Below are 15,158 nucleotides of genomic sequence, written 5' to 3'. Positions count from 1 at the left end.
GAGAGGACAGACAGGCAAGGTTTCCTAGAGGGAGTAAAGTGGAAACTGAGAGCTGAAAGATGAATGGCGATGAGCCAGATCAAGGAGAAAGAAAGCTCCAGGCAGAGGCACAGCAAGTCGACAAAAGAGTGAATGCACATTCGAGAGCCTTAAAAAGTTCAGCATAAAAAGGAAAGAGGGGCCACCTCTGTGTGTGTATGTTTATCCTTGAGCAAGTATCAGCATGCCAAGGGTGAGGCTGGGTTAAAGATATCACAGGGTTTTCTCTTGAGGGCAAGGAAGGTTTTAGGTGGTTGGTTCATTTCCCTGCGACTTGGAGAATGGTTTGACTACCAGAGAAGATGGATGGTGGGAAGCACTGGACATATTTAAGAGATAATAGGAACAGAATACACAGGATTTCAAGGTGAAATAATGATGGCTTGGGTTTCAGGCTCAGGCAATTGGCTATGCGTTGAACTATTTGGTAGGGAACGCAGAAGTATTTACCAAGGACTGCCAAGTGCCAGACAGAGAGTCCCTGCTTCTGTTTTCTTTGGAGACAGTTGCAAAGGTTAAGTATAATGAAGATGAGCAGCAAAATTATTTCATGGCACTTTTAATGTTCTTGTATGTTATCTCATTTAGCTTTGACTCATCGAAGTAAGGTGGTGATTTGAGCCCTGTTGACGCTGACATATAAGTAATCTGGGGAAAAGCCCTTCCTCTACATGACTGTTAGAGCAGGTCCCTAAACTAGGCCCACAGCCAAGTGTAGCCCACTACCTTGTTTTCAGAGCTTGTGAGCTTAACAATGGTTTTTACACTTTTAAGTGCTTGAAATAAAAAAATCAAGAGAGGAGTAACACATGATAAGTGAAAATTCCATGACATTCAAATGGCAGCAGCCATAATTAAAGTTTTATTGAAACGCAGCCACACCCATTTATTTTACATGCTGTCTCTGGCTGGCTTGTTGCTACAAAGGCCAACTGCCTCAGCTGTCTCAGAGAACACGTGCAAAGTCGAAAATATTTACTATCCGGAACCTTCCTTCTTCAAAAGCAGGCAATGAGCTTTCTGCTGTTTACAGAATAGAAATCCGTAGAGGCTTCTGCAACTCCACATCGCCCTGTAAAGGTGGCAACTTATTGATGTAAGCAATAATTGAGCAGTGCTTAGGGCCTGCCCCGCGCTTCCCTGGTGGCTCAGAGGTTAAAGCATCTGCCTCCAATGCGGGAGACCCGGGTTCAATCCCTGGGTCGGGAAGATCCCCTGGAGAAGGAAATGGTAACACACTCCAGTATTCTTGCCTGGAGAATCCCATGGGCAGAGAAGCCTGGTAGGCTACAGTCCACGGGCTCACAAAGAGTCGGACACGACTGAGCAACTTCACTTCACTTCACTTAGGGCCTGCCCCGGAGAAGGCAATGGCACCCCACTCCAGTGTTCTTGCCTGGAAAATCCCATAGACGAAGGAGCCTGGTGGGCTGCCGTCTATGGGGTCACACAGAGTCGGCCACGACTGGAGCGACTTAGCAGCAGCAGCAGTAGGGCCTGCCCAGCTCCTTTAATTGTCATCACAACTCCATCAGCTTGTATTGTATTATCGTCACCACACCCGTTTCACAGTGGAGGCACTAGAGGCACAGAGAGGCTGAGCTACCTGCCCAAGGTCACACAAGGCCCGGGAAGTGATGGAGGTAGCCGACTCCAGGCAAAGGCAAGTTTTCCGAGGAGGTCCAGTTGGGACTTTTGGCCTGAACACAGCACCTGCTAGGCCCATCCACCCTTCCTAGGGCCCAGAGCGCCTCTCTCCCAGTGACATTTCCCCGCCCGCCCATCACAAGGGCAGCCGAACAGGCTGGGGCGGAGCTGTGGCGAGGGGCGGGGCGAGGGGATCCGCGCGGCGGCGGACTGTCAATCAAGGAGTATCGCTCTTGCCCAGGGCCTCCGAGACCCGTGGACTCCCGCCTCCAGCCTCCCTGCGGCCACTGGCAGCGAAGCGCTGAGTCACGGTGAGGCAGCCGCGGGGCGCCCTCCGAGCCCCCGCCGCCGCCGCCGCCGCCGCCGCCGCACGGGCTGCTATAGCCGCCCTTCACCGGGCTCGAGTACCTGGCTCCCGCGGGGCCGGGCGGGGCAGACCCCGCCTTCTCTGGCCCGCTTTAGACTCCCAGGGGAGTCTCCTAAGGGAAATGGCCAGAGAGGCTTAAGTAGTCCTCTGCAGTTTGGTGCAAGTCGCAGATGACTTTTCTTTCTGCAGAGCGCTAAGATCTGGTAAGTACCTCGTCGGTGGTGCACGTGCATAGAACTTAATTGGAGGAGTCTGGAAAGATCCAGAAATAGTTCAAATTGGGGGCGGGGGCTGGACGTAAAATACTTTCTAGATGCTCATAGGTGGAGGATTGAGTTAACTAAAGGTGGCAGCCCAGTTCAGTTCAGTTCAGTTCAGCAGGGGAGGGCACATTTAGAGTGAGCCTTGACTGGTCAGTCTTCCCTGGTGGCTCAGAAGGTAAAGCGTCTGCCTTAAATGCAGGAGACCTGGGTTTGATCCCTGGGTCAGGAAGATCCCCTGGAGAAGGAAATGGCAACCCACTCTAGTACTCTTGCCTGGAAAATCCCATGGACGGAGGAGCCTGGTAGACTACAGTCCATGGGATCACAAAGAGTTGGACACGACAGAGCGACTTCACTTTCACTTGACTGGCTGGAGGGTTTTGCAGTGCAGAGTGCTCTGAGTAGCAGCAGCTTACATTCTTAGAACACTGACTACACTCCTTTGCAGAATCTACACTGTTTTATGACTCCTATTCACAGGTGGAAAGCCTGAGGAACAGGGAGGTTTAACAGTTGGCCTCAGATCACACAGCTGATACGTGGTGAACCTGGGATGCAGACCCAGACTGTGTGGCTCTAAAGTCTGTGCTTCTTGCTAAAATATCTATCTTGGTTTGCAGTGGGAAACTGAAGGAATGGATTATGTCATTTGCAGAAGAGCTTTAGGGATTGTGTGTATTGTCTGCAAGCATTTGAAGTGGAAAATGGATTAATTATACTTGGTTTGTGATATGCTCTCAAGTAGACTTTAGACTCACAAAGAGGAGGCACTTTTGAATTGAGGGTCCTGAGTAGAATACAGATTGCATGGTCAAGGGCACCTCCTCCGTGAGTTTCCTGTGCTCTTCTGTGCTCTGGAAGACTTCAGAGAAAGCTTCAAATATTTCTTGCCACGTAAGTTGACCCTGAACTTCAGGGATAGATGAGTCTTTGAATTTGATGACCCTCAAAGATCCCTTTCAGTGCCAAGATCCTTGCGCATTCAGATAAGAGATACCCGGATCTCTCTTAGCTCATGGTAGCAGCTCCCTTCTGGGGCAACGTGGGGTAGAGGTAGGGGCAGAGATTTCAATCAGGTGAAGCCGGTAAAGTGCTCATTAGAGGTTCTAAGTAAATGCCCAGCAGCTGTTACTAACTGTGGTCAACGGTGGTCCTAGGACTACACCAGATAACCATTGTAGATCGTTAGTAGGGTGCTGGGAACCTCCTTAGCACTCACAGGCGTCCACCATCATTAGTGTTGTTTGAAAGCGTCTAGCCCAGGTCTTGTGCAGAGTAAGCAATTAAAAAATTATAGCTGTTAATATTGGGCTGGCCAAAAAGTCCAAAAAGTTCATTTGGGGTTTTCTGTAAGATGTTACAGAAAACCCCAAATGAACTTTGTGTCCACACAATATTTGGGGCGGGGTGTGGGGTGAATTTCCTATCCTATATTTTATAGTCCGTGGGTGGTTGGTCCCTCCTTAATGACGTCTCTGTTTTGTTGTCCCTTCTCTTACCCTGCATCCTCTACAGCTCAGCCTCAGAACACTTCTTTTTTTTTTTTTTCCAGATTTTATTTTATTTTACTTGCTTTTTAACCTTGGACACGATGTCGTCCAAGAAGGTTACCCTCTCAGTGCTCAGCCGGGAGCAGTCAGAAGGAGTTGGAGCGCGAGTCCGCAGGAGCATCGGAAGACCCGAGGTATGCTGGTTGGGTGGCTGTTTCATGCTTTTTTTTTTTTTTTTGCAGAAGGGACTGGTGGGACCCTGAGGGTAAGCTTGGGAAGAGAGGGCATGAGACAGTCATGAGCTACCCGGTGGGGTACCTTAGGAACCAACTCTAAACTTAGCAATTGGGGTCTCCTCGAGGCCAGCCCCACCCCAAGGGGATTTCTGTACTGTGGATCCAGTGATCCTGACTGAAATGTCTGTGCCCCTCTCCGAAGACCCACATCCTATCCTGAGTTGATCTATCAGCCTCCAGGTGCACATGCCCAGACATACCTGCTAGATTCCCTAGGTTTACATGCCCACCAGTCAAAGCACCAGGGACAGATGCTGGGGCCCAATCCCAAATTCCTAGGAGAGAGAATCCCATTGCCTCCTCTTGGGTCAGGTCTCTACCCTGAGGCAGTCAGCCATTTGCCAGGCATTTTGAGTTCTTAGAGAGATGGCTGAGACTGGACTCTCTGGACCTCTTGGTGGGGGGCTAAGTGGAGGCTTCCCTCAGAGAAGGTGATTGTAGGTCAGGCAGACATCTTTCAACATTAGAGAGCAGTTTTATTTGAAAATTTGGGGAGACATGGAACTTGGAGAAAAGAAAACTTAAGTGCAAAAAATGGAAATGTTTATTCTAATCCATGGAATACAGTGCCCAGCTCCAGATTCCAAAAGCAGAAATTGAGGTATAATTGACATATAATCTTAGTTTCAGATGAACAACACAATGCTTCAGTATTTGTATATATTACAAAATGATCACAAGTCTAGTTAACATCTGTAGTAGTATTTTTCTTGTCATGAGAACTTTTAAAATCTACTCTCAGCAACTTTCAAATATGTAATACAGTATTAACTACAGTCACTATGCTGTTCATTACCTTCCCATGACTCATTTATTTTATAACTGAAAGTTTGTACCTTTTGACCCCCTTTATCCATTTGTCACCCCCCCCAACACACACATCTGGCAATCTCCAATCTGTTCTCTGCATCCATGAGCTTGTTTTTTTTTTGTTTGATTTTGAATTCTACATATAAATGAGATCATACAGTATTTGTCTTTGTCTAACTTATTTCACTCAGCACAATGACCTCAAGGTCCACCCATGTTGTTGCACACAGCAAGATTTCATTCTTTTTTATAGTAGAATAATATCTCATTGTATCCCATATACACCACATTTTCTTTATCCATTTATCTGTCATTGAACACTTAGGTTCTTTCCATGATTATTGTAAATGATGCAGCAATGAACATGGGGATTCATACAGCTTTTCAAGTTAGCATTTTCATGTTCTTTGGATAAATACCCAGAAGTAGAATTGCTGGATGACATGGTAGTTATACTTTTAATTTTTTTGTGGAACTTGCATACTGTTCTCCATAGTGGCTGTACCAATTTGCATTCTAACCAGTAGTGTAGTAGAGTTCCTCTTTCTCCACATCCTCACCAACACTTGTCATTTCTTGTTTTTTTTTTTTAATAATAACCATCCTGACAGGTGTGAGGTGGTATCTACGTGTGGTTTTGATTTCCATTTTACTACTTAGTGATGTTGAGTGTCTCCCAAAAATATTTTTTTAATAAAGGACAAGTATATTAGGGAAATGGATTATTTTTGAAAAGTGAGGCTCGTTTGTTCCTCTTCTTAAATTCTGCTTTAATATTCTCATACTCTTCCCACCATTAGCTTCCTGTTCATCTGAGAATGTCTTTTGAGGTCAATCAGATTTTGTTTTTCAAAGGGATACAGGCAAACAAGATTATTCTAAGGACTAAATGCACAGTGGATGTTGGGAAGATGCAGATGGATGTGGTATCATATTCTTCTAGGCCACATTGCCAGCAGAAGAATTCAAACACCTGTCAGTAAACCCATTATTGTATGTTCAGGGTAGCTAATACTTTAATTACTCCATCTGTCAGAAACACATCTGCGGAGGGGTTCTTAATTTTTCTGGTCTTACGAACCCCTTTGGGAGTCTGCTGAAATCCATCAGTTCACTCTCAGAATGTTGTTTTATAAATTCCTTCTCAGAATAATTTTTTTAAAATGTATAAAATACATGGGATTACACACAAAGGAAAATCTTTGTATTGAAATATAGTTAGCAAAATATTGCAAAAACAAATTTGTAATTAGTAACTTAAATAACTCTAGTAACATTCAGTAAGAAGATGCAGTGGCAGTTCTCCTAACTACTTAATTTCAAAGCTTTGAGGAGCATGAACATAGTTCAGTACCTGCAGCAACTGGGATGTGATATGAAAAGAGCTTTGATTTCTATTGGTGATAAAGTCACAGGTCCTGGTAATTTACTGTGATTCTTTGACTGCATTCATATTTAAAAGAAATGTTACATTTCAGGCTGGAGATGGATGGTGGTGACTTGTTGCACAGCAGTGTGAGCGTACTTAATGCCACTGAACTGTATGCTTTAAAATGGTTGAAATGGTAACTTTCATGTTATGTTTGTTTTACTACAAAAAAAATTCAGAAGAAAAAAAATTTAGTTGGAAGTTAGTAAAAATAATGATGTGTTTTTTGTTCCCAGCCAAGTTTACAGTCACCCTGAATTCTATCTATGGATAGAGATATATAAAATATAGAATTTACCCAGTTAAAAGTCCCTGGCTGAAAAACCTGTGCTTTAGAAACCCCCACATTCTACTAATTCAAAGGGTCTACCATGCTCCAGGTATGTCTCTACTCTAAGGAAAAACAAGTGAATAGGAATCATTCCTAGTGCCATCACCCTGGTTTAATCACTATTAAAGCAGAGAATGTTTTCTTTTACCTCAGTTTAGTTATATGTTTTAGTTGTACAGTATAAACAATTTTGTGTCCTTAGTTTTTCATTTAACAGGGTAGCCAAGCAACTCCCACATTCTTATAAATTCTTCATAAACACCATTTAAGTAGTTATGAAGTACTCCAGTGAAAGAGCATACCATTATTCCCATTATTCTCTTATTCCTAGCCCAACTTTTTTATTTTTTGTTTAAGTATTTGAAAAATTTTTATTGACATATAGTTGACTTACAATGTTGTGTTAATTACTCTTATACAGCAAAGTGATTCAGTTATATATACATACATATATATACATTCTTTTTTTAATATTCTTTTCCATTATAGTTTATCATAGGGTATTGAATATAGTCCCCTGTGCTCTACAGGAGGACCTTGTTGTTTATCCATCCTATATATAAAAGCTTATATCTGCTAACCCCAACCTCCTCCCCCATTTCTCCCCCAGCCCATTCTCTGTCAGCAGCCACCAGTCTGTTCTCAATGTACATGATTCTGTTTTTGTTTTGTAGATAAGTTCATTTGTTTCATATTTTAGATTCCACATTTAAGTGATATCATACAGTGTTTCTCTTTCTGACTTATTTCACTTAGTATGATTATCTCTAGGTCAATCCATGTTGTTGCAAATGGCATTATTTCGTTCTTTTTTATGGCTGAGTAATACTCCATTGTATGTATGTGTGTGTGTCTATACCACATCTTCTTTATCCATTTCTCTGTTGATGGACATTTAGGTTGTTTCCACGTCTTTGCTATTGTGAATAGTGCTACAATGAACATAGGGATGCATGTATCTTCTTGGACTGTAGTTTTGTCCAGATATATTCCTAGGAGATTGCTGGATCATATGTTAGCTCTATCTTTAGTTTTCTAAGGAACCTCCACCCTGTTTTCCATAGTGACTATATCAATTTACATTCCCTCAAACAGTGTAGGAAGGTTCCCTTTTCTCTACACCCTCTCCAGTATTTATTATTTTGTAGACGTTTTGCTGATGCTGGCCCTTCTTCTAAACGTTTAGATTGTTACCATACTTGTTAGCACTCCACACACTGCCAACTTGCCAAAAGATGGACCCCAGCCCTCCCATCAGCAGAGAAGGAAAACATCACTCTCACTTCAAGGTGGTTACTTTTCAAACTTTTTGCACCAAGACTGTATCAGTGGAAAATAAAATCTCATAAAAAAACTAGAGCACAGAGCTATTGTAGGGTAGAATTTACAATGGTGTTTAATATTAGTGGCTCTAGGTGACACGTTCCTTGTTGCTGTAAATATGGAGGTAGAGGAGTTTATAATGTTGCTTTGGTGATGAATGGTGAATGAGAGATGGAACTGGGCCGACTGGTACCATCCATTATACTGTATATGGACAGGGTAGCCAGGCTATAATTGAAATGATTGTATATCATGATGTTGGCGGGTGTGCTCCCAACAGGAAGGAAACCCATCACTCATCTGCATTTGCTTCTATGTCCCACTCTTCTTTCTGCCAGGCAGTCCTTTCTGATGTGATTTTCCTTGGGCCACTCTCATGCAAGCATACCTCAGGGATGTTGGGGGTTCAATTCCACACCATTGCAATAAAGCAAATATTGCAATAAAGTAGTTCACACAATTATCTTGGTTTCTCGGTGCCTATAGAAATTACTTATGTTTATACACACTTAGTCTACAAGTGTGCAGTAGTATTGTGTCTTAAAAAATGTACATACTTCTTTGGACTGCAAGGAGATCAAAACAGTCAATCCTAAAGGAAATCAGTCCTGAATATTCATTGGAGGGACTGATGTCAATATTTTGGCCACCTGATGCAAAGAATTGACTCATTGGAAAAGACCCTGATGCTGGGAAAGATTGAAGGCAGAAGAAGAAGGGGAAAACAGAGGATGAGATGGTTGGATGGCATTACCAACTCAATAGACATGAGTCTGATAAAGTTCTGGGAGTTGGTGATGGGCAGGGAAGCCTGGTGGGATGCCATCTATGGGGCCACACAGAGTTGGACGTGACTGAAGCAACTTAGCAGCAGCAGCAGCAAGGGACTTAGCAGCAACAGCAACCGAACGAACTGAACTGAAAAAATGCTAATGGTCACCTGAGCCTTCAGTGAGTTGTAGTGGTAAGATCTTCTGAGAACTTCAAGATGTTCAAGCTGGATTTAGAAAAGGCAGAGGAACCAGAGATCAAATTGCGAACATCCGCTGGATCATCAAAAAAGCAAGAGAGTTCCAGAAAAATACCTACTTTTGCTTTATTGACTATGTCAAAGCTTTTGACTGTGTGGATCACCACAAATTCTGGAAAATTCTTAAAAAGATGGGAATAACAGACCAGCTTACCTGCCTCTTGAGAAATGTGTATTCAGATCAAGAAGCAACAGTTAGAACCAGACACTGAACAACAGACTGGTTTCAGATTGGGAAAGGAGTACGTCAAGGCTGTATATTGTTACCTTGCTTATTTACCTTATATGCAGAGTATGTTATGCAAAATGCCAGGCTGGATGAAGCACAAGCTGGAATCAAGATTGCCAGGAGAAATATCAACAACCTTATGTATGCAGATGACACCACCTTTATGGCAGAAAGCAAAGAAGAACTAAAGAGTCTCTCGATGAAAGTGAAAGAGGAGAGTGAAAAAGTTGGCTTAAAACTCAACATTCAAAAAACTAAGATCATGGCATCTGGTCCCATCACTTCATGGCAAATAGATGGGGAAACGATGGAAACAGTGAGAGACTTGTATTTTCTTGGGCTCCAAAATCACTGCAGATGGTGACTGCAGCTGTGAAATTAAAAGATGCTTGGTCCCTGGAAGAAAAGTTATGACCAACCTAGATAGCATTATTAAAAAGCAGAGTCATTACTTTGCCAACAAAGGTCCATCTAGTCAAAGCTATGGTTTTTCCCGTGGTCATTTATGGATGTGAGAGTTGGACCATAAAGAAAGCTGAGTGCTGAAGAATCAGTGCTTTTGAACTGTGGTGTTGAAGAATCTTGAGAGTCCTTTGGACTGCAGGGAGATCAAACCAATCAATCCTGAAGGAAATCAGTACTGAATACTCATTGGAAGGACTGATGCTGAAACTGCAATATTTTGGCCACCTGATGTGAAGAATTGACTCATTGGAAAGGAGGAGAAGGGGACAACAGAGGATGAGATGGTTGGATGGATCACCAACTGGATGGACATGAGTTTGAGCAAGCTCCGGGAGTTGGTGATGGACAGGAAAGCCTGGCGTGTTACAGTCCATGGGGTCACAAAGAGTCGGACACGACCAAGCCACTGAACTGAGTGGTAAGATGGTGTGGAAAACACCAAAAGAACTTTTTGGCCAACCCAATACTTTGTAAACTGTTGGTCAAAAGCTTATTGATAAAATACACTGGTGAAATGTTCATCGCAGCACTGTTTACAATAGCCAGGATGTGGAAGCAACCTAGATGTCCATCAGCAGACGAATGGATAAGAAAGCTGTGGTACATATACACAATGGAATTTTACTCAACCATTAAAAAGAATACATTTGAATCAGTTCTAATGAGGTGGATGAAACTGGAGCCGATTATACAGAGTGAAGTAAGTCAGAAAGAAAAACACCAATAGAGTATATTAACACATATATATGGAATTTAGAAAGATGGTAACGATGACCCTATATGCAAGACAGCAAAAGAGACACAGACGTAAAGACTTTTGGACTCTGGGAAAAGGCGAGGGTGGGATGATTTGAGAGAATAGCACTGAAACATGTATATTATCATATGTGAAATAGATCGCCAGTCCAGGTTCAATGCATGAGACCGGGTGCTCAGGGCTGGTGCACTGGGATGACCCTCAGGGATGGGATGGAGAGGGAGGTGGGAGCAGGGTTCAGGATGGGGAACACATGTACACCCATGGCTGATTCATGTGAATGTATGGCAAAACCCACTACAATATTGTAAAGTAATTAGCTTCCAATTAAAATAAATAAAAATAACTAAATAAAACCAAAAAAATATACTGGTGATATGAATGTGTGCAAAGAAAATCCAACAGAAGCTACAGATGAATTATTAAAATCAATAAGAGCTTAGCAGTGTTCAAAATCACCTTTCTAGTCACACTTCTTTTTAAAAATTTTTTATTTTATTTTTTGCCATGCCATATGGCATGTAGGATCTTAGTTTATGACAAGGAATTGAACCTGTGTCTCCTGTGGTAGAAGTGTGAACTCTTAAACACTAGACCACTGGGAAAGTCCTTCTATTCACATTTTTGATCCCTAGCAGCAGACTGTTAAAAAATATTCATTTTTTTGTACTTTTTTTATAGGGACAGATGGTAGTGTGTGATCATTTCACAGTATTTACAAATATCAAATCATTACCTTGTACATATAAAACTAATGTGTCAATTATATCTCAAATATATTATTTATAATACCATAAAATGTATGTTACTCAGAAAAATTTCATATATGCAAAATCTGTATGGAGAAAATTATAAATCCTATTGAAAGACATTTCAAAGACCTAAATAGATGGAAGTAACCATGTTTATGAATAGGAAAACTCAATACTACATAAATATCATTTCTCCCCAAATTGATCCATACATTCAAAGTAGTTCCAACCAAAAGTCCAACATTTTTGTTTGTAGATGTTTTCTAAAATTTGTGTAGAATAGCAAATGGCCAAGTATAACCAAGGTGACCATAAAGATATGCTGATGACAGCCAACTCTGCTTTTGCCTCTCACTTGGGCTCAAGATTTATCTTCATTTGCTATCTAGTTTTTGCACAGTATACTAGACACTGAATATTCATAGTACTGTTTATATATATCATTTATATACATATCTCAAGCTCAACGTGACCTAGAATGAAGTCACCATGCCTGCTTCAGGGCTCCTTCTGTTATGTTTCTTGTATTTCTGGATAGCCTTACCACCCTCCCAGGCCCCATAGCTAGAAATTTGGAAGTGATCTAATGCTCTTCCTTTTTCCCATTCTCCATCACTACTGCCATTGCCTTAGACCTGGCCTTTGTTGTTGCCCAGACTGTTGAAAACTGAAAGTGAATGTCCCTCAGTTGTGTCCAACTCTTTGCGACCCCATGAACTATACAGTCTGTGGAATTCTCCAGGCCAGAATACTGGAGTGGGTAGCCTTTCCCTTCTCCAGGGGATCTTCCCAACCCAGGGATCAAACCCAGGTCTCCCACATTGCAGGCGTATTCTTTACCAGCTGAGCCACCAGGGAAGCCCAAGAATACTGGAGTGGGTAGCCTATCCCTTCTCTAGCGGATCTTCCTGACCCAGGAATTGAACTGGGGGTCTTCTGCATTGCAGGCGAATTCTTTACCAACCGAGCTAGACTGTTGAAAGCACCTTCTAAATACTCTTTGCCTCCCATCTCTTTCTTTTCCAGACCTTCTTCCACATATATGCTAGAATGGTCTTTCTAGAGCTTATCATCTCAATCTGATTAAACCCATCACCTTCAGGGTAAAACCCAAACTCCTTTATGATTTGACCTCCTTCCTCAGCCCATCTCTCATCATAGTTCCATGTGCATTTTTGATTCACAAGAGTAGTTTCCTCACAGGTTTTCAATCTTACCAAGCTGCTTCTCTGCTCTTTTATTTAGAATATTCCTCCTTCTCCTGCTTCTTTTTGATTAACTTCTACATATATGTACTTCAAGACTCAGCTCAAGTGACACCTCCCTGGTTGAACCTGCCCTAATGTCTCCCCATTCTCCTATATGTTAACTTCGTCCAGAGCATTTATCATCATAGCACAGTAATTGATGTTCTAGTGTGTTCTCCCATGAGATTATGAATCTTTCTGGACTGTATCTTGTTTGTGCTTGACTACTTAGATCTTAGACGATCATGAATCATTTGTCCACTTCTCATAAAATGTCAACTGATTAACTTAGTGACTCTGTGTGTGTGTGTGTGTGTATGTGTATAAGGAGTTGTTTCCTGAAAGCATTTTGTATTGCAAAAAATTGCTTATTAGCCAAGTCGTTTTTAATGAGATTCATTAGATCTGTTTATGAATGTAGCCCCAAGTAGTGTGACTTAAAAGGCACATCTAATCTGCTGGGTTTTATTTTTATTTCAGTTAAAAAATCTGGATCCATTTTTACTATTTGATGAATTTAAAGGCGGTAGACCAGGTGGATTTCCTGATCACCCACACCGAGGTTTTGAAACAGTAAGTAAAACAATTTGACTGCAAAAGTGTGTATTTTAAAATTTACCTCTGTTCTTTAATACTCTTTTCTAATAGAAGATTCAGATTTAGAAGCAATAAATAATAGGCCAAAGTTAATCTATAAGTTCCTGGCTATATACTGGCTGTTAGTAGAGTTTTATTAATAGTATCTGTTTTATGTTGTCCATGCAATTCTCCAGGCAAGAATACTGGAGTGAGTTGCCATTCCCTTCTCCAGGGAATCTTCCTGACACATGTATTGCAGGGAAAATGTAGGGACAGTTCCTAACAAAGTTTAGTCACCTCCTCCCTGAGGAAAACAGACCAGGGCTTAGTGTGTTTGTCAAGCCCATTACTGAATGAATAAATATTTATTGATGTGTGGTGACATGAAGCCATGGTTCAGGTCATCTTTTGTATGTTAGGGGGTGGGGGTGTGGGGGTAGTGTGTGTGTGTGTGCATGCGCGTGTGTGTGTGCGTGCATGCATGCGTGCGTGTGTGTGTGTGTGTATTAGGGAGAGAGGACAGAGGCAGAGGGAGGGAAGCTAAGGAAGAATGAGGCATGACCGCTGCTTGAAAGTGAAAGTCACTCAGTTGTGTCCGACTGAGTGACTTTCACTTTCAAGCTACAGTCCATGGAATTCTTCAGGCCAGAATACTGGAGTGGGTAGCCATTCCCTTCTTCAAGGGATCTTCTCAACCTAGGGATTGAACCAGGTCTCCCACATTGCAGGCAGAATGTTTACCAGCTGAGCCACCAGGGAAGCTTATATCTAGGATGTTGTCTAGTTAAGGAGGTGAAAGATGAACAGGTAAAGAGTTAACCACTGCAGTGTGAAAATAGAATAAACCTAGAAGCTTCTGAAAACAGTGAAGGATTAAGATCATCGGATGGATTTCCCTTCCTCATTTAGCCATTTGCTTTCCACTTCTCTTCTCTGTGATCACTTCAGGGCCACTGTGCCTTGCTTTACAGCAAACATGGAAACCATGCCTTCCTCCTCCCCTACGTGCATGCTGAGTTCTGACCCAGATCCCAGAGCAGGTCTCCCTGCTGTGCTCTTCTGCTTCTGGTATCAAGACATTCTCAACACCCCATCCCACAGCTCCAGCTGCCATTTTACTAATCCTTCAAGATCTTTTCAGATCTTACCATCTCCTTCATATCTTCCAGACAGTCCCAAGAGGATACCCTTTCGCCTTCATTTGGCCTCCATAGCATTCGATTTTTTCCAGTCTCGTACATGTTAGATCTTAATGGTGGCCTTGATCATATTCCACTTGTATTAAAATGAATTTTCTGAACCTCCCCTCCCGCACCCAAGAGGATTGTAAGTTTCTTTATCTCATATCATCCTGCCCATCTCCATGTTCTCCTGTGGAGATTCTTTCTTGCTTGGCTGAATTTAATTGAATAATAAAAAGAGGTGGATTTTGCTAAAGATGATAAATACATTAAATAAAATGAATGATGAAACCTATCACTTTCTTATCCATTATGGAAAGGAGATTTAATTTCCTTTCTAAATGACAGTTTATAAGTTGTAAGGCACTCAGTGTTAAACTACTCTGGGAAAGGGTTCAGTGGTAGAATATTGGTATTTGACTCTTGTGAGTAAGAATTTTCCATAAAAATGTATTTGTTATTACAGGCAGTACTCTTCATCTAGATTCTGGATCAGCGAATTCACCTACTCCTAAATTTATTCATAACTGTGGTGCTTGCAATGGTGACCCACTCTAGTACTCCTGCCTGGAAAATCCTATGGACAGAGGAGGCTGGTAGGCTGCAGTCCATGGGGTCGCTAAGAGTCAGACATGACTGAGCGACTTCACTTTTGACTTTTCACTTTCCTGCATTGGAGAAGGAAATGGCAACCCACTCCAGTGTTCTTGCCTGGAGAATCCCAGGGACGGAGGAGCCTGGTGGGCTGCCGTCTATGGGGTCGCACAGAGTCAGATACGACTGAAGCGACTGAGCAGCAGCAGCAGCAGTGGTGCTTGCACCATTTGTGGGTATGCACACGCTCCCAGCTGAGGGTGAACAAGACAACGCTCTGCCTTCTTGCTTCAACTCTCTTGCTGCAAACAAGTGTCCTTCCTGAGGCC

General features: G+C 42.3%; 1 protein-coding gene across 8 annotated transcripts in view; it reads left to right on the top strand.

The window, feature by feature from the left end:
- The window catches only part of PIR (pirin), a 151,745-nt gene that overhangs the window by 51,136 nt on the left and 85,451 nt on the right, over positions 1–15,158 (top strand). For 2 of the 8 annotated variants that reach the window (XM_070291355.1, XM_070291357.1), the window contains exons 2-3: positions 3,869–4,000; positions 12,956–13,048. In XM_070291355.1, the coding sequence (XP_070147456.1) occupies positions 3,908–4,000; positions 12,956–13,048 (186 nt within the window). In that variant the 5' untranslated portion in view covers positions 3,869–3,907. Of the gene's footprint in view, positions 1–1,656; positions 2,257–2,379; positions 2,492–2,936; positions 3,211–3,868; positions 4,001–12,955; positions 13,049–15,158 lie in introns of those variants that run through there. The other 6 variants (XM_070291350.1, XM_070291353.1, XM_070291352.1 and 3 more) reach the window with 6 other exon arrangements.

This window comes from Ovis canadensis, chromosome X (assembly GCF_042477335.2).
Source record: "Ovis canadensis isolate MfBH-ARS-UI-01 breed Bighorn chromosome X, ARS-UI_OviCan_v2, whole genome shotgun sequence".
NCBI classification, from domain to species: Eukaryota; Metazoa; Chordata; class Mammalia; order Artiodactyla; family Bovidae; genus Ovis; species Ovis canadensis.
The sequence above is the reverse complement of the archived record's forward strand: the minus strand, read 5'-3'. Positions and strand labels throughout refer to the sequence as shown.